Raw genomic sequence first — 20762 nt, forward strand, 5'->3', positions numbered from 1 at the left:
CAAATGATGGCGGGAATTCTCGCATTGCATGATGGTTAGTAACATCCAAGATGGCGGACGAAACACTTCCTGAAATCGACGAGGCGGAATTTTACCGAAGCTTGCTGCTAGAACAGGCCATGAAAACACACCAAGAGGAGGATAAAGACTTTATAGAGTTCTTCCCTGATCATGGCTTTGTCTTCAAGTCTAAAGTTACCGCCGATGCAGGAGTGAAAAAAGTATTCGTCAATATCTGCACATCTGAGCACATCCCAAAGGCGAAAGACATCTCTGAGCAAGAGCTCGCTGAAATCCTCGACTCTGAAGACCCGATGAGGTACCGTGTTCCACTCAGCCTTGGAGAGCCACACGCCGAGATGGATAAAAGTGGCAATGGTAGGGTATTTTTACTGGTTATCATATTTGCACGATTGGTATTGCTGCTGCTGCGATTATTATTATTTTGGCCCTTCTTGTTATTCTGTGGTGGCTTCTGTTTACAAGATTCACTCAAATAAAAGATGATCCTTTAGGGACCTTGCCTGATGTTTTTTCTTATGTTTGTCATTTTTGTTAAATTGATTGCACTAGTATGTTAGCGATTCGCTGTCCCTTGACTTGAAAACTAGTTTGTTGGGAAGAATTGTGTTAAATGTCCAGCAAAATTAGCCTACGTGCATTTGGTTACACAATTCTTATTGTATAACCGTCTGCATGTTACCGGCTATTTGTCCGTTCAACTAGCACGGATATGTAAAGCGATTTCTGATTGGCTACTATTTGGGGATTGTTTGTTCTGATTCTAAAATGCTCTTTGATTGGCTCACATTCTAAAGAGGTGTTATGTTTTGATTCTCCACGTGAGTTTGACAGTTTGCCGGGCGCAAATGTACAATGTTTTTAAACGCTCTACATGGATTCACCTGTTTGCGGTCTTTGCTGATTGTATGTCTTGTTGTTTAGTTTAGTTTTAGTTTAATCTTTGTTTATCGAGGGTAGCATATTTAACCGAATATACAGTTTTCTAACATATGGCCCTCGGTCACTGCCATAGGGTTTATTGCGTCCCCAGTGGTTCTTTTACGTCCCTTCGGTTCAGGTTAGTGTAGTGCAGCTGGAAGAGACGGGACCTCCGGTTTAGTGTCCTTATCCGAGAAGACACGGGAGAATAACTTCAACTCACTTGTGACACAAATTTGAATCAAGGCAGGAACCCGAAAAAATCCCCAGTTTGAGCCAGGATTTTAACCTGGGCCACAGCGGTGAGAGGCTGACGCGCTTACACACTTCGCCACCCGTGTTGCCACTTGATCATCCATCAGAGGGGTGAGCAGAGATATGACTACTTCTAGGCTTGATCCTCTAGGTTTCCCGTTCAAGAACACCTGCTACGATTATCAATAACTTGCCGTAGCCTTTAAGGATGTTTACAAATAATGTTTCCCACTTCCAAAAAATGTTTGATACTTTCTCCTTGCTCTGGCATAAGGGTTTTAATGTTAAATTGGTCTTGGACAGCTGAGAGCTTTGAATGCAGTATTCCAAGGACTTCACAAAAAATGTCACATTCCGCCATTGTTGATTACGAGAGAAATGCAATACTCAATTTGCCTGTCACACACTTATCAGAATATGAGCCAATCAGAGAGCATTTAGAATCAGAACAAACAATGCCCAAATAGTAGCCAATCAGAAATCGCTTTACATATCCCTGCTAGTTGAACAGACAAATAGCTGGTAACACGCAGATTGTTATACAATAAGAATTTTGAAACCAGGTGCATGCAGGCTAATTTTGCTGGACATTTTACCATATGTATAAGTGGCTATTTGGAGCATGTTCACACACACTTTAAATCTAACCTAGGTTGGGTAGTTTCTCCACCTACTGTAGGTTGGAGGCTCAAGTGTTAACACGGCATAAGCAAAATGGAAAAAAAATATACATTGTTTAGTGCCCTGCATGTGACCTGGGATAATGCCACTGACCAAGATATCCATTGAGATAATTATTTCAGAAATAGTTAGAGTGGTTTCAAGCTTCTGTTTGCAATTCTTATTATGATATTATTCAGATTTAGTATTTAGGATTTAGCATTGGTGACTTTGAATGCCATTAGTTGGTCGTGAATGAAATGCAAAACCACTACAAAGTTGTCCTTATTAAGCTTGGTACCAAGCAGCCGCTTATTTAAAGGTCCTGTAAGCCCCTTACAGCAAACACATTTTTCTGTTGATATCTAACGTAAATTCTAGCATAGAATAAAAATATCAGGTTCTTTTTGTATGTCTCGACCTAGAAGTTAACCTTTTTGGCGATTGCAATTTTACTTCCAGTTGAATATATGGCAGAAAACTAAAAACTAAAACCCCCTAAAAGGCAAACAATTGTAAACCTATTAAAGCAGATATTCTAGTGATAAAATGGTAGTAGTTGCATAATAGTGATAAAGCCCCATTGGCAACCAAAGCCCCATTGGCAAAAAGCGTTTGTTGTTGTTTGGAAATAGTGCCATTGTTTTGCGGGCGATTTGATTGGAGGACTATAATATACATAATTAATCACTACCGACACTTGAGGTGCATGTTTTATCTTGTTTTTGCCACTGTTTCCACAGTATTTAGGAAGACAAGAACATAAGGTAACGAAGAAACGACCAAGCAATGCGTGATTCAGGATAAGGATCATCTACAAATAGAGATTGATGGCATTGGGAAAGATTTTGGTTTATTCCAAGCAATCACTCAAACTCGAAACTATTCTTTGTTTTATCACTAATAAGTACTAAAACCTGTAATTAAAACACTGGGTTAATAACCAGGAAGCAAGAAGTCGAGGAGAATATATGCCAAACACATAGGAAGTATATATTTCATTGCTATGATTTGCAAATTCGACTCACCGCAAAACTTCTACATTTTGTTTGTTCCTCTTGCATTTTCAGGGTTGCATCGAGGCTTACCTTAGAATTGAACCTGCTATTTTCATTCCCTCTACATGTGAATGAGTGGCTCAGAGTCTGAAAAACTTTGACTTCCAGGAAAACTAAACCCAAATTCCTTTGTAGTCGTTGTGATTGTTATCATGCAATGCGTACAAGTAGGGAAGATACTGACATAGACACGAACAGAAAAAAAGCGAAGATTGTTCTCATCTTGTGTTATACTCATAAAATGCAAAAGGAATTATGTATTGTTCTTGGACTTCAGTGAATGATTAATACAAGTTTCACAAACCTTTTTACATCAATTTTCCCGTGACCTTCGTCCTCCAGCTCGAGGTTGTAAAACTGCTTTTATATGACATCGCATAAATGCCAGAATATAGATAAATCTTAGAATTATTTGCCAGGTATTGATGTAAAACAATAAAGTAATAACTATTTAAAACTTTGAGCCGCATATCGATGATTTTAACGCGGTTTTAACAACAATAGAAGAGGTTTTTTAAATTTTTAAAACAATTTGATGACTTACTATTTTAGCGCAGCGCTAAAATAGAGCCTCTATCTGATGTAGGCTTGGTTGCTTATGGGCCTTTAAGTTGTGTTAACAAAATCTACCATTTTATTAAGTAAATTGAGCCTATCCACTACATTTGGGGGGCCTTGCAAAGGGGTATCCACCAGGCAAGACATTAAAAGACACAAAAAGCTTTTACCAGGCATGTTTTCTGAACAACCATAGGTGAACTTTTTTATTATTGTATATTCAATCAGAAGTAATATTGCAATTATCAAAAGGCCAACTTGTGGCATAAACAGGCAAAAACACCTTGATATTTGTATTCTATGCCAGATTTTCTATCATACCCCCAAAATGACCCCCGGGGTGTTTACAGGAGTTATTATTATGTTTTTTAAAAACAACTTTTATATGATTTCCAGGTTGCACTGTTTATGACATTGTCATTAACCCAACATTTTTAAAGAAAGTGCAAGAAAACACATTTTTCAAAAACTTCTTCCTAACTGTGGTGTTCCAAGGGCTTGAAGAGAAATATGGCTTGGATTTAGACCGAAGTTGGACAATTTTAAAGAACAAAAAATATATGGGAAAGCCACAAATGCATTATGTTAGAAAGAAAAGCAAACCTGTCATCATGGACTTGACAAATTCTGCGGACAAGGAGGAAAGCAGTAAATCAACATCTCAATTGATATCAACCCTGGAGCCAAGCATACCTCAGCCTATGTATAATATATTAACAGAACCATCTGATGACAAACCAGAGTTTATTGTACTTGAAATATCTTTACCAGGATTGGTAAGTGGTTTTGCATATTGTTAATCACTAAATTTGTTTTATTGTGACAATCCACAGTCAAGTTTACCCAACAACTTTTTTGGGATATTTTGTGCTTCCAATAAGTCAGAGTCAGTTTTTTTATCTAAGCTAGCAGTGTGTGTATTTGAATTATGGTACATGCATTGATTTGAGAGTCATAATAGCAATTTGTAAAAACAAGTATAAGAAAACCAGTAAGAGTATATTGAACCTTGAATACTCCAAAAATAAGATTGACCCATTTGTAACTGAAAATGAGACATTCTTTTTTTTCTAGTAAAAAACATAAATAATATAAATTACTCTCCTTTCCAACAGACATTTTATGTGTCCAAGAATGTTTTCAGCAAATCAATACATAACAGCACAAAATTTGCCTTCACTATAACCTATAACTTTCAATAATCAATAGATACATTGAGTACTCCTGCTAACACTAGCAGATACAGGAATCTCAGTGGGGTGGGCTATGGATTGAAATCAAATCTCGAAAAAATATAGATTGATGGAAGTTGGCAGATGGGAAGATGGAGTATTTGCCTCCCTAACCTATTCCCTTTACCCATGCACAAATATACTTAAATGTGCAGGTTGAATCCATACTGTAAGACAGTTTTTGTCAAATTTAATTGTAGTTAAGTGCCGATTGGTTATACTAACTTTCAGTCTGCTTTACAGAAATCCATCAAAGATACAGCACTAGATGTTGGCGAAGACAGACTACTATTACATGTTGATCCTAACAGATACCACCTTGATCTTGACCTTCCTCATAATGTTGACGTTGAGACATGTGGGGCACAGTTCAATAAAAAAACAAAGGTAAAAATGTTACGCTGCCAGGGAAAGCCTCTTTCATCTGTTTCTCTTCAAATTTAAATATGCTTATGTTTAGTGTAATTGAAATGTCATGTGACTAAGTTCAGGTAAACTCAGTAGGTTTAGAAAGAGTAAGTTTCTTAGACCTGATTGGTGTTTCACGCTTCTGCTGTGCCGAATCTTATTGTCTATTTGTATCATCACAAATACATTGGAATCAGCATTGATAAAAGTTGCACTAACTTAGTCATGTTTAACAGATTGCGAGTGATGAAAGTGGAATAGGTGTGAAGTTTCTGTTGCTCAAAACCAGAATGGCTATGGTGTTTGATTTGGCACATCAAAGGCTTGACATTTGAGTCGGTGTCCAGCTTTTGCCATGCAGCATGAGTGGTGAGGCTGTGCTTGGCACCCTGCAGAACCTAGTTCTACCCCGCCAAACTTAATTGATTTCAGACGAACTGTTCATATGTGAAATCCAAACAATTCGATTTGGCATGGACCCTTGCAAATGCAAAAATTCTACCGATTGTTTTTTGAGGATGATTATTTTTGCATCTGACAGTCCACCTTAGCCCCTTTCAAGCCAAACTCCCCTCCCTGAATACAGATGTAAATAGACACATTAGATTCAAGCTGATGTGAGACAGGGTATCATCTATTAAAATATATTTCGTAAAATAATCTTTGTAAATGTGCTAAAATTGGACCCTAATACAAGGAACACAGGCCTGTAGCCTGGGGGCTTCAGGGTGTTTGAAAGAACCCCCAACTCGACTGTAAAGTCTACTCTAATAAAGGAAAATTAAGTACCACTAAGATAAAATGGTCCACTTTATGGGTAAACAAACCCCCTGCTCAAAATCCTGGCTTAGGCCTGGTAGGGTACAAGGTAACATGATAAAGTTTTTTTTAGCTTAGAAGTACTTGAGCTATAGCATAGCAATTAAATTAAAACTGTAGTTTTTTGAAAAATGTGCTGGCATGTGCTGTTTTTGCTTGCTTTCAATACAAAAAAAGACAAAACCTTTGCTTAGGAGAGCAGGGCATAGCCAGGATTTAAACAGTCGGTTTATTCTTATTAAGAAATGGCTGCTTTTTGGTAGTCGGGGCAGAGTTTGAGGCAAACCAAGGCACTTGCCCCAGCCATAATCTCAGCGAGTTTGAGGCAAACTGAGGCCCTTCTTTTAGTCATGATCATTATGTATACAATAATCTTCACATTTTGTGAAGAATTTTCACCACAATAACATAACATAAGAACATAATTATTTATCCTATATCAGTCTGACTGTGGCTCAGTCATGATTCTGGACTAGGTACAATGCTTATTTGAATACTTCAAAAGTGACAAATCCCCCTTTTTACTGCAGAGCTTTTGTAATTTAGGCACAATGATTTTTGCTGGCTCTAATTTGTCTCTACCTTTATGAGAAACATCAGAGTGAATAGTATCAGATTTTGAGAATTTGGGGCACCAAATTAATGTGTGTAAATAATCAAAACCAAAAAGAATAGTGACTTGTTTTCCACTCCAAAAAATCTCTTGGTACTGTTTAATTAATTGGACTCATCCTTTTTTTTCAGTTGCTTACAGTAACTCTAGCAGTCAAATTCCAAGAAAGCTGATAACCTTCCAAGGTGAATCTCATCTAACTGTCATCAGTGGTATTCAAGTTAAGTTGTTTGTCAGGCAAGTGAGTGACAGCGCACCATATGAAAACAAAGACAACAAACAATATGCACTATGGCTGGTATTTATTACACTTCCATGTGAGTCTCCTGAGATAAATAATGACATGTTATGAATAGGGCATGAACTTTGTGGATAAAATGCTGGCTGGTAGGACAAGTCTCAAGTTTCCAGAGGAAGAATTTTGCACGAAATATTATTTCTCTCAATTCTCATTCAAACTTCATGTTATCAGCTTCATTCAAAGGAAAAAATACTTGAATAGGGTCACACTTTTCTTATCATTGTATCCTTTTTGTATTATATCCTTTTTACTTTATTCTTAATAATTACGACCAAAGGAATGAGTATGAAAATCTCCTACTTGTTCTCTACGTAAATTGATGTCAATTGCTTCTGAAGAAAAAAAATATTTCATCTCTTTTTTTTAATGTTCCATGTTTTGTTACCTTGTTACCTTATATTAAAATATATGTTGAAAAAGAAATATTAAAGAGACTAAGTTTTATTGTTCTTTTTGTATAAATTGGCTATTAGTCGCACTGAGGCAAATGCTAGACTTACCGTCTCTATTCAATTTAAGTAAATTACTTAGTTAAAAATTGATTTGATTTGGGATAACTCTGTTCTATCCGTATTTTTCCCAGGTTATCATGTTCACTTTTTATACCAATAACATACTGATATTCTACTTTTCGGCTTTTCTTATCTAAAAGAGCGCCCCAGACAAATTAAGTAATTGCATAGAAAGAGCATTTTCTTTCTCTTCCTTGTGTTATTTCAGTGTTTTCGCCTTATTGTCTGCGAAGTGCAGTTCTCTAAATAAACTAATTACTCACTTCCGTCGGCCGATACAATTAAGTGGTTTTTGATGAGCCAAATTGATCAAATTCTTTTAATTGCAAAACCTCGTCCATTTTATCACATAATGCGCAGATGCGGTCCATCTTCAAAAGAATGAAAATTCATATCCCAAAATCTCATCAGATACAAAAGCCAACTAGTTACGTTTAAAAGAGTAAAAAAGAAAGAGTAAAAAAGTAGTAATCAGTAAAACAACGGCGAATAGGACTATATACATATTTAGAATATTCAAAGGTAAGGTTGGTTTTAGCTCGTGGTTTTCGAGGAATCGCTTATTCATCGCTCTTGTTGAGTGGGTGAGCGTAAAATAAAAGGAAATGAAGAAATATCGGGAGAATTTCTATAAGGTCTGGTAAAACTCGATCAATAATTGATCGATAGTGAGTAAAATTTCAATTTGTGGTCACTTAAGGTTTATGAAAAAAATGCCTTTTGATGAATGTATTTTTCAATCTTTTTAAAGGGATATCTGACAGTATTTAATATGTGTCGAGATGATCAAAAAAGCTTCAAAATCCAATTGGCAGCCCAGTATTTGATGACTTTCCCGTCTCTTTATTGCTGTCAATTGATAGCAAAAGTAAAATGTTTCAGAAAATATGACTTGTGAAAAACGCACCGGTTTCTTTTCGTACATTCTTCTTTAATATCCAGCCCGGAGTATTTATATAATAACATCAGTTATTGGCCCTAAGCACATATTGAAAATATTTTCAAATTTATCCCCTGATCTTTTATTGGATATCTTATCCCAGATGTCGGACCTGTATTTTTATCTGACATATGAATTGATTGTTGAGCCTGAATTTTTTTCAGCGCGACAAGTTCATGGTCTCCGGTTCGCTTACCAGACAATCATAAAAGGTTATTTCGATAGAAAGCAGAAGCAATTACAGAAATGTAAATCTGTCAAGAAAACAACGCATGTTTATACCAATCCTATTAGGAGAAGACATAATAGATAATCTGAGCTTTTTCGCTATGATTTGAACATCTCTGTTTTTCATCCGGGGGGAACATTTTAAGCGGAGATCAATTCTCCTTTAATCTTACCGCTAAATATCATTCAATTCTCTCTCACTTATCAAAGCAATCTGAAAGAATCTGCAAATACAAATAAACACCAAAGCAACCTCTGCACCTGGGAGAATTGATGGAAGCCTTGGCGTTATCAAGTTTTCCCAGCTCTTTCAAGTTTTGTTTTTATTGCAAACATGAATGGTTTCGTGCGTAGATTGGGCCAAATGCGGCGGTTTTGGGTTTCAGCTGTTTTCCCCAAGGCTGTTTTCATTATTGAGAACAAAAAGCCAAAAGAACCCCTTAACCGACCGAGCATGGATGCTCTTGGTTCGTTTGTTATATTGTCTAGCTGTTACTGGCAATTTAGTTAATCTATTGACTGTGAACTTCACAGTGTGAGGTCGGTTTAGGTTTTCGTGCTAAGCCATTCTTAGCTCTGTAAGAGTCTGTTTGTTCAGTGGAAAAACACCACATTCATGTCAACACAAGCATGCCTTTCGCGTCGCCTCAGCGTTATAATAATAACTGGAATAGCCCCTAGCTATTTAGCTTCTAGCTGTGAAAAGGGCCAATAATGCCTAAACCAGGCTTTTGTTATGGTTTTCGCGTCGGTTGACGAGGTTCATGATCATAACTTCCATATTCTTCCTCCTAGGGACCTGTAACTTTAAGCTGAATTACACGTGTGTTCACACACAATAAACTTGCATGTACGCTTTGTATTTGAGTACACAAACACACTCTTGACATTATAAATTCGCAGAGAATAGAAACCGTGCGCAATTAACATATAGACCATATTTTTTTCCTTCTCTTTCCGCAGGCTAGAAAGATTTCCTACTGACGTGGTAAATTTTTTTATTGTTTCCTTTTGAAACGCCAAAGAAAAATTTCAGCTCAGTCAACGCTTTACTCGAGTATTCGAGATGACTTCGATTTATTCTGTCTTGCTTCAGACTAATCCTAGATTGTGATAAAGGTGCCGAAAGTCTTTAAGCAGATTAGCCAGCGAAAACGCTCGTTAAATGTTCTTTTGTAGGGCAGTTTATTTGGGGTAAAGACTCCAGATTTTTGGCAACTTTCTTGGAAAGGAATCACATACGACAATACAATTACGTTATCTGCTTTGAGACGTTCTACGGCACATATACGAATCTCTTACTCCGCGAAAATTGTACATCGCCTGATTTGCGGGCACTCGAGCGCAGATCTACTAATCCATTTATCGAAAAAGACATTTATATTTTCAATATAACTTAAGTCGTCTATAAAAGAGTCAATATACTCCGTTGATTCGTATAAAAAATACTTAGATTGAAGTTATCAATTCGATCTCAGTCTAAGAGCGCCGCTCGCTTGCGTTCGCCGTGCGATCTGTTCTGACGGGATTATGATTCGGGCACAAGTTAACCGCCTCGTCGTAACTTGGCGGCAGTTCGTGATCCAAGCAAACACTGTGATACGATGGCGGTCCGCGAAAAAGATTACATGCAAGAGGTCTCGGTAAATCAGTGCCTGTTCCCGTGCTGCTGAATCCGTAAAGCCCCGGGAATAAAGCCCATGAAGCCGCGACACGGAACACGCTCGGGTCCGTATCTGTCTGAGTGTGTTGTTCTGCGCTTGTGCGCTCAATCTGTGCTGTCTCATTTGTGCACGGACTATTGTACGGGCTGGCACTTTGTCGCGTTCTATATCCTCGTAAGCTAATGTATTTCGACTCCCGGAGGAAACAACAACACATAACAATGAGAAAAACAGCTGCAGTTAAAATGGCTGCCGATAAAAAACCGGCCCTTGATAGAGTATTCGCAGACTTTTCTAAAGTACTCGTCTCTGTCACTTCGATAGGGGTACAAGAGCTGTTCCTGCAATCGACCCCGCTGTTGTGCTCTTGTCTGGTGGTATTAGACCTTGTAATCGGCCTAGCAGTCGTACTCAGGTTAAATAAGTGGCAATCCTTCGCCTTTATACATTTGTGTCCGCAACATTTTCTCCCGTGAAGGTTATTTGGTGAGTCTGCGTGCTTAGCGTAATCGCGGCAGTCCGCGTCCGTTTGACATGAGCTCGTTCTTGATTCTATCGGTTTACACTCGTGTTTTACGCACACTGCTCCCTTGATGCAATGAGTATCATAATAGCACTCTTTCTCGCTTTTTAAAAAGCATTTAGGCCAAGAGCGGCATCGATTGTCGCAGCAAACTTGGTGCGGTTTGCAGTTGGAGTCGCGATCACAAGCCCTTACTCCCTGATGCACCAACCTCAACGAAACCTGTAGCACGAAAAATGTCATCATTAATTCTCTGCTCGCTCCGAACACGACCATACTCGAAAACAAACCACAGAGTCTTCCGGGGGATTTTGAAGGTTCTTTTATGGCTTAGATTAATAGCTCTTGAGGCTCCAAATAATCCTTGAGAACATGACAAGTCGCCGTACGGCCTCGTCAAGGCTACCTGAAGTACCAAATGAACGCTCCACACGGGCGCACAGCCATTTGTGTCTGTTTTCGTGACGTGCCCGTGGCGCGGCGGCAGTGGTATTTGTGACGCACCAATGTGCTGTCAGATCGCCCGCCGTGCGCCTGTCACATTAGCATAATAAGGTAAACATTTTTGGCCATCAGAGAGCTCTAGGGAGCACCGGAACGAGCTGTTGTTCCTTTTCCAAACATATCATTGGCAGGCGGCTTAGATCACTAATGGGACTCTATTACTGTGCAACTCTCGCGTTTTTCGGTTGTTTTGGTCGATTTTTCCTCATGAGCGTTTAAACAAGGCAGGCTTTTGCTTTTACATGTTTATATTACTCAATCAAGACATTCCTAAACGTTCCCAATACTATTGCTCTAAAGTGCTCAGCTATTCGCGCCTTTCGTACAATATGTAAAACATTCAATTGATTGCTAAGTAAACTTCACTTTTACACTTTTTAAATAATAACGAGGTGTCGATTGCGTGACAAAGAGGGATAGAGTCACGAGCGATTTTCGCTATCTGCCGTTTGCCAAAGTTTGACAACCTTTTTCGAGAATGTTAATCGCAAGAGTCATTTTAGGTCAACATCGGCTCTCTGGCGCTATTAGCATAAAAGACATAACACTTAGAACAAGCGACAGGCGAAGAATCGACTTACTTTTCTCTCAGAAACTTTTCTCTCAGAATACCCAAATAAAAGATGTCGACTCTTGTCTGGGCTAGACCTGGCAAACATTGCATTAATGAGCACTTTTATAGCCTCAAGAAAAATAAACAGTTTAATTAAAGGAGTACTTATCAAGCTTGTGGTCAGACGAGCGTACTAAAACTTAAAGTATCTCATCAAATATACCCATTCTCTCTACACCTCGATCTCTTGTGTTTTAATTATTTTCAGATTCAAACTCAAAGAAAACAGTCTCCGTCATTCGAGATGCCCCTAATGCCAAAAATCAACCTTGCTACCGTTTATTCCGGCTGCTATAAACCTTAATTTTTCTCCACAAACAGACGAAATTCGTCCACAACATAGCCAGCGTTGTATTGTTATTATACAAACCCTAGACTAGGCCGGAACGGAAACAAAAACATCTAGCCTAGCCCTCCAAAAAAATAATAATACGATCAAGATAGGCAACTCGAAAAGTTTTATACATGCTTTTAAAGAGTTTAGAGTGATAAGAATTTTGTGATATATTTTTTTAACTACATTCGTCGCATCGAAGCGAAATGATCCCCTACGATTCCTCTGTATTGTGACGGCTAGGGAAAAAACGTGGACTAGATAAAAAGCTCCAGTTTATCGGTAATCGTTCTTGTTAGTAATCTCTCTTACGGCTCTAGTGCTTTATTACTGAAATACCTAATCAAGGCAATAAAACACTCCATTCAAGCGGAACTTGTTACCCTGGAGGCCTTTTTGAGACTAAGGTCGCGAGAAAGTGCGATCTGGCTAACTAGTGCCTGTGAACTGAACGCACGCTTCCTGTCAAAAAATGTGTTTCAGTTCCAACCTTTGCTACTCGCTTTTCGGCATCCTTTGGAGTTTTGTTTTTCCGGTTTGATGATAATAGAGTCTCAAAATACATTTTAATTGGATTGCAAAGGCGCGTCTTTCCCCAGGGTACATTTGCTTGTCTGGGCGCAAGCGGTTTTTCAACCGAACTTTTGGACCAAATGAAATCATTCGTAAGGCGCTTTTAATCTAAGTTATGATCTCCCCGAAACATCATATAGAATTTCATTGACTAAGTAGATTGCAGTATGAAAACTTACTAACTAGAAAAAAAACGTAATCCTTTTATACTTGCCTATTCTTTTCCATACCCTACCCTATAAGGAACTCTATACAGGCTAGCTCACAGACATGCAAGCGCCTAAGTAGATCGTTTTCACCTAAACGGTTTAAAAAAGGCTTAAGCGGAATGAATTCGCTTCTGTCGGTCCCTTTGATAGGTATTCCTCCCTCGGGGCATGATCGCTTCGAGGCTCTTAATGCAATATAAACCTGCCGCCGTATTTTTTCATCATGGTTTCTTCTGCGCCATTCTTGTCGTACCACATGATTGCATATCGCCGGTGTGAGGACTTGTCGGTAATATTTGTAAACAACAAGCGTGACACGATCACGCACTTAACTAAAGAGTGATAAATTAAAGGTAAAATGAGCGTTTTTTCTTCTCTTTTATCGGCAACCTCTTTGTTTGTACCTTTTGCCGACCAACTACCTACAGGTCTATTGTATTGTTACTGTCGTTTCGCCATTTTGCAGTGTTAACGTCAAAGCTAATATCAGCTTTCGTATCTATGTTTATTCAGTAGAGAAAACTAGTAGCATCATGAAAACATTTCGAGTCTACAGTATAAATGTAAAAAAAAAACAATGGCTAATTATATTACCCAGCAGATATCTCTGATGATGAGCGCTGAGGTCTGTTTTGCGTCTTGCGCTGTCTAACCACAGGTAGCCCATGCAATAGTGTCGGAGCTTGTTCGTAGCTAGGAATCGACTGTTCTCAGAGGTAAAACAATGTGACGAGTGGATTTAAGTAGCCATTTATTTTGTGTGTGAAATGTTGTCAATACAATAGCCTTAAAACTTAGAATATGTCTTGGTTGTCAAATTTGGGGGTGGAAATGGAAATTAATTCTGTGTTACTTGACTCTCGCCCGATTGTGATCGGTAAAATTGCTAAACGATCTTGGCGTTGGCGACAGGGAACAATCACGTCATTTTTCCAGCCACAGTAGTAAAAGTACACTACTTACTTCTTTGCTAACAGGACATCTACAGTTTCGATATAATTTAATGTTATCTATAATGTATTCTCTTGGCTTCGCGAACAAAGATTTCACGGCGATGGTCCACGACACGTCCATTTTATGGCAGTACTGTTGTGGTTTCAGGTAAAGTATAAGTAGTAAATCCTGCTGCTGTTCATCGACTCTAAGGTCCAGTTGGTTAAAATCAGAAATAATTGTTAATATTGCCGAAAAGCGTCTGAGATTGTCACCGACACTCGACTCGAAACTCGAAATGTCCCCTCCAGAGCGGTCGAAAACCGCTATGCACTGATTTAGTCCTCATAATGAGTACTCATTTAACGAGAACAAGCGGGCTTAGGCTCAATAAAAGCTTGTTTATTCAGGTTTTCAAAAATATCTTGGCGGCCATGTGGAATGGTAGCTTTCATATAGAAAATCGAGTGTTAAGTGACCTTGGACAATGTCGCACCCGCCGCCATTTGCAGAATGCTTTTCTACACAGCCCGTTTAAGAAAAGTGAATAATAACACCTAATTTCACTTGAAATGCCGATATTTTTTGTCAATAGTAGGAAGAATAATCACAAAATCATACTCTTTATATACTTTTCGAAGTTTTACAAAGAGTTTAAGTTTAGTCGGTTTTTATGTTCGGTGACGTTTTTACACCAGTGCGCCGCTAATTAATTTCAATTTCTAGCGCTTTTCTATTATAAACTGTAAATTGGACAACAATAGCAGGCCTCAAATTTTGGAGGGGTACAATGCAATAAGATTATTAGGGAAGGGGAGGGGGGGGGGGGGGGGCAGTGAAGCAAGGATCACCAAACAATTATAGTGCGTTCACGCGCATCACATAACCAAACTAATTGAGCCGGTTTATAACATGGTATATTTTCGAGCCGCGGGGTTATCGAGAATAGGCGTGTCGCAATCGCAATTCAAGAACTTCCTGTTAGTCTAGTGTTTAACAAACAAATTGTGTATTTGTTTACCTCGTAAACATCAAGTGAACAAATCAGTAAGTAACTTTCTCGAGTCAGACCCTACTTAGTTTGTGAAGCTGCTCCATAACGGTCTAAGCCGCCTGAGAAAATAAAACCTTCAGTCAACAAGTACAAACCTTCAGCACTGGACACCTTTGTGACGATTCTATTGTCAGGTCAGTGTATGGGGAGGGGCGTGTCGGAAAGAACGATATTTTTTAGAGCAAGATATGTACGCCGTTTCGAACTCGGTGCTATCAACCTTCCTAAAGACGTGCTTCTTTGACAGTAATCAAAGCTTTTTGTAACGACACAGACATTGTAGAAACGATAAGTTTAATTTATTAATATGATGTATCAGGCGCGTACATCAGACGCGTACACAGGGGGTGCGCAGCATGATTGCGCACATCCTCCCCCTTGGCCACAAGAAGTGGGCCATTTTTTTAATCGTGCCGTTAAACACAATCCTTGTCCATATGAAACCTATGACTGCGAACCCCCCATCCTCGAGAACACAGGGCGTCGCAGTTCTGCCACCTCGCTCTCGCGCCTCGAACGCTGACCGCGACGTCCTGGGTTCTCGAGGATGCGCACCTCCCCTCAGCCAATCCTGGGTAAGCGCCTGTAAGCGATAACCACACTTTGACCGAAATTGAAACTGAACTCATCAGAAAGAGAGGTATAATCGAATTCAAGAGTGCGCGAACCCTGCAAGAGGGATGTAGAGATACGAAGGAGAGGCTTGCAGGGATACGAGGGAGAGGGTTTTAAGGATACGAGGGAGGTGCTTGAAGGGATACGAGAGGGAGGGGCTTGTAGGGATACGAGGGAGGGGCTTGTAGGGATACGAGGGGGAGGGGCTTGTAGAGATACGATGGAGACCATCATGGTCTCTTGTCGAATTAGAAATCCCTCTGGACTAACTTCATGTTAGTCGTGAGGGTGTCCATCTCTCACTGTCACCGTAACAACGAGAGTTACCGGGAGAACTCTCTCGTTACTGAAAGCAGACAGATCATACAAGACGATGAACCCGGCCCGTGCAATCAACAGATACTAGCTAAACGCCCATGCAGGCGTGCCTTGTTGAAAGTGGTCGTAACAAGACACATACCACAATGCCACGGTGGAAGAAGGGTAGGGTCAGAAGTGCAATACGTAGATCTCGCCTTCTTATGCTCGAATAAGGTAAATGGAATCAAAATACAGGCGAGGACAGGTGTCTGTACGTTACCATAGAGATCCAGATTGCTGGAAAATACTAGGTGTGTATCCAAGATTTGCAGAGGGGGAGGGGAGGGGGTGCGCAGTCTTAGGTATCATATGGAAAAGGATAGTATTACTTAAAAGGAATTACCTTTTTTTGGGCAGCCAAGATAGGCAGAGGGTTTGCGCGAACCCTGCAAGAGGGAGAGGCTTGACGGGATACGAGGGAGAGGCTTGTAGAGATACGAGGGAGAAGCTTGTAGGGATACGAGGGAGAGGCTTGTAAGGATACGAGGGAGGTGCTTGAAGGGATACGAGGGGGAGGGGCTTGTAGGGATACGAGGGAGGGGCTTGTAGGGATACGAGGGGGAGGGGCTTGTAGAGATACGATGGAGAGGCTTATGGGGATACGAGGGAGAGTCTTGAAGGGATACTAGGGAGGGGCTTGTAGGGATACGAGGGAAAGGCTTGTAAGGATACGAGGGAGAGGCTTGAAGGAATATGAGGGAGAGGCTTGTAGGGATACGAGGGAGAGAATTGAAGGAATACGAGGAAAAGTCTTGTAGGGATACGGGGGAAAGGCTTGTAAGGATACGAGGGAAAGGCTTGAAGGAATATGAGGGAGAGGCTTGTAGGGATACACGAAGGAGAGGCTCATTTCGGGGACTGCTCATCGGGATTGTTTCGTCTCCCGGGATCGATTTTAGGTCTTCCTCGCTTTCTTTTTTCGTCGGGTACCCATGTCATGGCTATATAACAAAGACGTTCTAGATCTTGTCTAAGCACATTTAGGACTCCTCATTCTCGATGTGATCTTTTTCAGCAAAAGAAGTATTCCTTTTCCAGCATTATCTCCCTTCCAGGTCTCACAACCTTGTAACAAAACTGAGGTTACTGTGTGCCTGGTACAACTTCATCTTCATTCTTCCAGTGATCTTTTTTTAAGCTACATATTCTTCTTAGTCTAGTGTAAGCAACCCTTGCTTTAAACAGCCTATGCTTGAGGTCTTTTACTCAATTAAAGCGACATATACAGACTACTACATATAACGGCTATATGACGAAACAACAGTTTTTAAAACAAAACTGACTGAACGCAGGCTAGCGCTGGCTCTCCTTTCTGCCGGCGCAACGACGTAATGGTAGCCCATGGTAGCCCACTTGCGAAATCTGCAAAGACAGGAACAGAAGAACACTTTTGATTTTGATTAAGTCATCTGTATAGCTCCTTCCCTTTTGAAATTTTATACCGAAATCGAAGAGAAAAGAGAGCTATGGGAAGCTCCAAGTCTTCCATGGGATCATCCCCAAACGGAGAGAACCTCAAACGGGTTTCCCTTTCAAATAAAACGCTGAAACTGGAATTTAAAGACACCAAGGAGTTTGGTCTCTTTACAGAAGGTAAAGCATCTGATCTGTTAGAGAGATACGCAAAGAAAAGAGAGTCACAATTACCGCCACATATGCTGTTGCAAAATATAAGCGTGGACGAGCATGGCGATCCCCAATATCGCAGGAATGTCGGCGAACGAATCGCTACTCTCGGATCACAAGACGATATTATTGTCACCGAAGATGTTGGGATTTTCGCCGCCATTGTGACGGCGTATAACTACCATTGGATACTTCGTACTTGCCCCGAGGACTGGTGGTTCTGTGTGATTAAGAAAGTTTCTCAAGCAATTGATAATCACTCAAAAGAGCAAACAGTGCGCACGTTTTTTGTGAACCACGAAGGCAAAAAGACAATAACAGTGAACGTGCCAACTCTAAGTATCTATGGCATCGACTATGAATGGTTTTTTGACGAAATTTCCAAACAAATAGACCAGAGTATCAAAGTTCCTGGTTATGTGAAAACAATGACTGCAGATTTTTCCTCGACCACCGCTGTTCATAAGATAGTATCACAAGTAACTGTAATGTCCTCAGTTCAAGAGTACTTTGATTTCGAATGCATGCTGTGTTGTGGTATACCTGCGATTGAAATGCTAGGCTCTAAGGAAGACTGGGAAAATCTCCTCAGAAAAGCGAAACAATTGAGAAATCAACTGAAGCCTCTCAGAGATGTCCTACACCTGGAGAAGTGGTGGGAAACTGTTGAAAATGTGTTTAGGAAACTGCTTGCTACCTTCCAGAATAACCCTGACAAGAAATGGTGGAGTCACATTCTAAGCTGGAAAGTTGGCTTTATGTCTGGTGAAGCGTCAGGGTGGGAAGGGTGGCTTGTTGATTTTCTTGATCACCCTGGAAGCCGCAAGGAAGATCATGCACTTCCCGGCGGGCTAGTGACAGTACCACTCATCTTCAGCACTCCTTGTGGCAAAAAGGATACGGCCGCTCTAGTGGCAGGTATGCTGGGTTTTACAGTACACAAGATAGATCATGAAGAGAGACCTTCAGTACAGCCATTCCAGGGTTGGTCTCTCCTGCTCGAAAAAAGATCTCCATTTCGTAATTAGATTAATAGCATTATGAAATATAATGCAAAACCAAAATGTCATGAGTTACAGGAACTCTTTTTTAGCTGCCCTGAAGGAGGACTAAAATAAAAGTCTGAGACATTGACATACCATAAAAGCTCTAAGTCCCCCCTTTCCTCCATTATAGGTACATGACTGTTACCAGGAATTAAAGATACTTACATAAACACAAATGGGGGTGCTCCTCAGCAAAATCGATTTTAACACTAAGGAATACCATTTTGGGGTGTGGTCAACAGCAATTCTTAACCCCAAAGGTTAGCACAGTTGAGTGTGCTCAAAGCAATTTCTAACCCTAAGAGATACCACTGCGGGAACACATTTTAAATTTAGAATTTTATCTAGCAAGTCCATATTGTGACAACTTTTGAGTCCAGTTGTTATTGGATAGGATGATCCATCCATGAAAACGCTGTAAAAAAGCAGAATAAAAAAAAACACCCTCTAGGAGATAGTAGTATTTTATCTCTTAAAGATAGGACAATCATCCCAATCTAGTTTTATGGAGAGTTCTCTCCTGAGGTAAAATTGTTATCTATATATATAATTTACATTTTTTAATGGATAAAAAAGCTGCAAAAAACTGTGTGTCATATGTCAAGTCTGAAGTAGATAAGTTATGCATTAACATAAAAAAACAGAATAAATACAATGAATATAGTGTTTTATTTCCAGTCAATATTAAAATAATTTATTTACCTTTTGATGCTGATATTTACTCTAGAGGCTGGATTCTTATATTCCCCCCATCCCTCTCCTAGAAGATATAGCTATACATTTTTGTCATTATGAAGATGAGTGTTATACAGGGCTAAAAACCTAGTTTGAAACCCCCATTGGTTTTGGAAGTATTTTCCTGGGGCAGCCAGTTCAATGAGGTAAAAAAAAAAAACAAATTTAAAAGCAAATATATATTTGTGCTGAATGTGTTATTGTATACACCTATTTCAAATAAGGTTGCACTTGGAGAATCTGTGTATCGTAACCTGCAGTGCTTCATGGGTATCAAGTAAATAAGCGTAAAAGAAATACAAATCCAGGTTTCAAAAGCTGTAGAATTCTTGTTTACATTTTTATGAACATTCACATAGCATTCAGAAACAAGGTTTCAGCCATTTATACGCCACCCATCAGCCACCCCGGGTTACGACGCATGGATTCTCGATTGCAACCTTATTTGAAATAGGTGTATACAATGTAACAAATGCCACTATTCTACTCTAAATACATTAACTCCCTGGCCCATATCACTTTATTTACAAATAATAAATTGTTTTGTATGACCAAATTGTAATTTATCATTCATAAAAACTGTTCTCATAGAATACAACATTTCTAAAACAGTATATGCACAATAATGATCAACACTTCAGTTTGCTTATGTTTTGGTTCTCCTCTAATGTTTTGTTAGTGGCAGTGGTCTAATGGCCAAATGCCAGTAAAAAATCATTTCCAAGGAAAGGTTGCGTTGTAAGAAACCAACAACATATCAAATAAATAAGCAGTGCCCACATCTGCCACAGTCTTGGATGTACAGTAGCCTATGAGACAAAATACAGAGTACTCTATACAGAACCTTATTAATTGAAATACATGTTTCCTTGGCTATTTTGGCATTCTGTTTATATGAACAACCCATATCTTGGCTTTCAGAATTATTATTATTTTTTATAATACTTAAGGTGTTGCCTAAAATCTAAAATACAAAACTAGCCATATGATCAGATCATACACGACTCAGACTATTCTGTGAATTACGCAGTGCTTCCTGGTATGTAGGAGGGGCTTGTTCAGGCACATCATTGAAGGTTATTGAGTGGTATGGGGGTGGGGCATCAGCTGGAAGCGGAAGTGTATTGATGTCTGGGGTAGGTTCTGGATCTCTAGTCAGATGATCTTGTGGCTGGGAAGTGACTGCTGGAGCTGGCTGAGGGGTATGTGCAGAACTCTGAGGTGGATGGTTTCTTCTTTTGCCACATATTTTATATAAGGTAGCAGAAAAGATGCCTCCAATCACCAAGATAATAAGAAAGCCCACAATAGAACCTGGGCTAAAACTAAGTGTACTATCACTAGAACTGTTCTTTTCGCACTTTCCATCTATGCATACTTCATCCCGGCCACAATCATTGCATGGATTTCTGTCAACACATTGATTCGCGTGAATGTCGCACTGCTG

At 39.6% G+C, this 20762-nt stretch overlaps 3 protein-coding genes across 3 annotated transcripts; 2 read left to right on the forward strand and 1 right to left on the reverse strand.

Moving 5' to 3' along the window:
- Positions 1 to 24: 24 nt before the first annotated feature.
- On the forward strand, positions 25 to 7954 carry LOC5515172 (PIH1 domain-containing protein 1). Its single transcript, XM_001635267.3, has 4 exons — positions 25 to 378; positions 3870 to 4249; positions 4949 to 5092; positions 6677 to 7954. Exons 1-4 carry the CDS (start codon positions 51 to 53, stop codon positions 6716 to 6718), a joined length of 894 nt encoding a protein of 297 aa, XP_001635317.3. The 5' UTR covers positions 25 to 50; the 3' UTR covers positions 6719 to 7954.
- Positions 7955 to 8832: 878 nt separating this feature from the next.
- On the reverse strand, positions 8833 to 11211 carry LOC5515147. Its single transcript, XM_032384828.2, has one exon. It carries the CDS (start codon positions 10987 to 10989, stop codon positions 10006 to 10008), a length of 984 nt encoding a protein of 327 aa, XP_032240719.2. The 5' UTR covers positions 10990 to 11211; the 3' UTR covers positions 8833 to 10005.
- Positions 11212 to 16519: 5308 nt separating this feature from the next.
- On the forward strand, positions 16520 to 19011 carry LOC5515145. The gene has a single exon (XM_001635266.3). The coding sequence runs from the start codon at positions 17375 to 17377 to the stop codon at positions 18560 to 18562; it is 1188 nt and encodes a 395-aa protein (XP_001635316.2). The 5' UTR covers positions 16520 to 17374; the 3' UTR covers positions 18563 to 19011.
- The last annotated feature ends 1751 nt before the right edge of the window (positions 19012 to 20762 follow it).

Source organism: Nematostella vectensis, chromosome 6 (genome assembly GCF_932526225.1).
Source record: "Nematostella vectensis chromosome 6, jaNemVect1.1, whole genome shotgun sequence".
In the NCBI taxonomy this organism is placed as follows: Eukaryota; Metazoa; Cnidaria; class Anthozoa; order Actiniaria; family Edwardsiidae; genus Nematostella; species Nematostella vectensis.

Bases quoted from the DNA above. Each gene is read 5' to 3' on its own strand.
- LOC5515145 (XM_001635266.3), top strand. From the start codon at position 17,375: ATGGGAAGCTCCAAGTCTTCCATGGGATCATCCCCAAACGGAGAGAAC.
- LOC5515172 (XM_001635267.3), top strand. From the start codon at position 51: ATGGCGGACGAAACACTTCCTGAAATCGACGAGGCGGAATTTTACCGA. The intron at 4,250-4,948 runs GTAAGTGGTTTT...TCTGCTTTACAG, and splicing joins AAATATCTTTACCAGGATTG to AAATCCATCAAAGATACAGC. The intron at 5,093-6,676 runs GTAAAAATGTTA...CTTTTTTTTCAG, and splicing joins AGTTCAATAAAAAAACAAAG to TTGCTTACAGTAACTCTAGC.
- LOC5515147 (XM_032384828.2), bottom strand. From the start codon at position 10,989: ATGGTCGTGTTCGGAGCGAGCAGAGAATTAATGATGACATTTTTCGTG.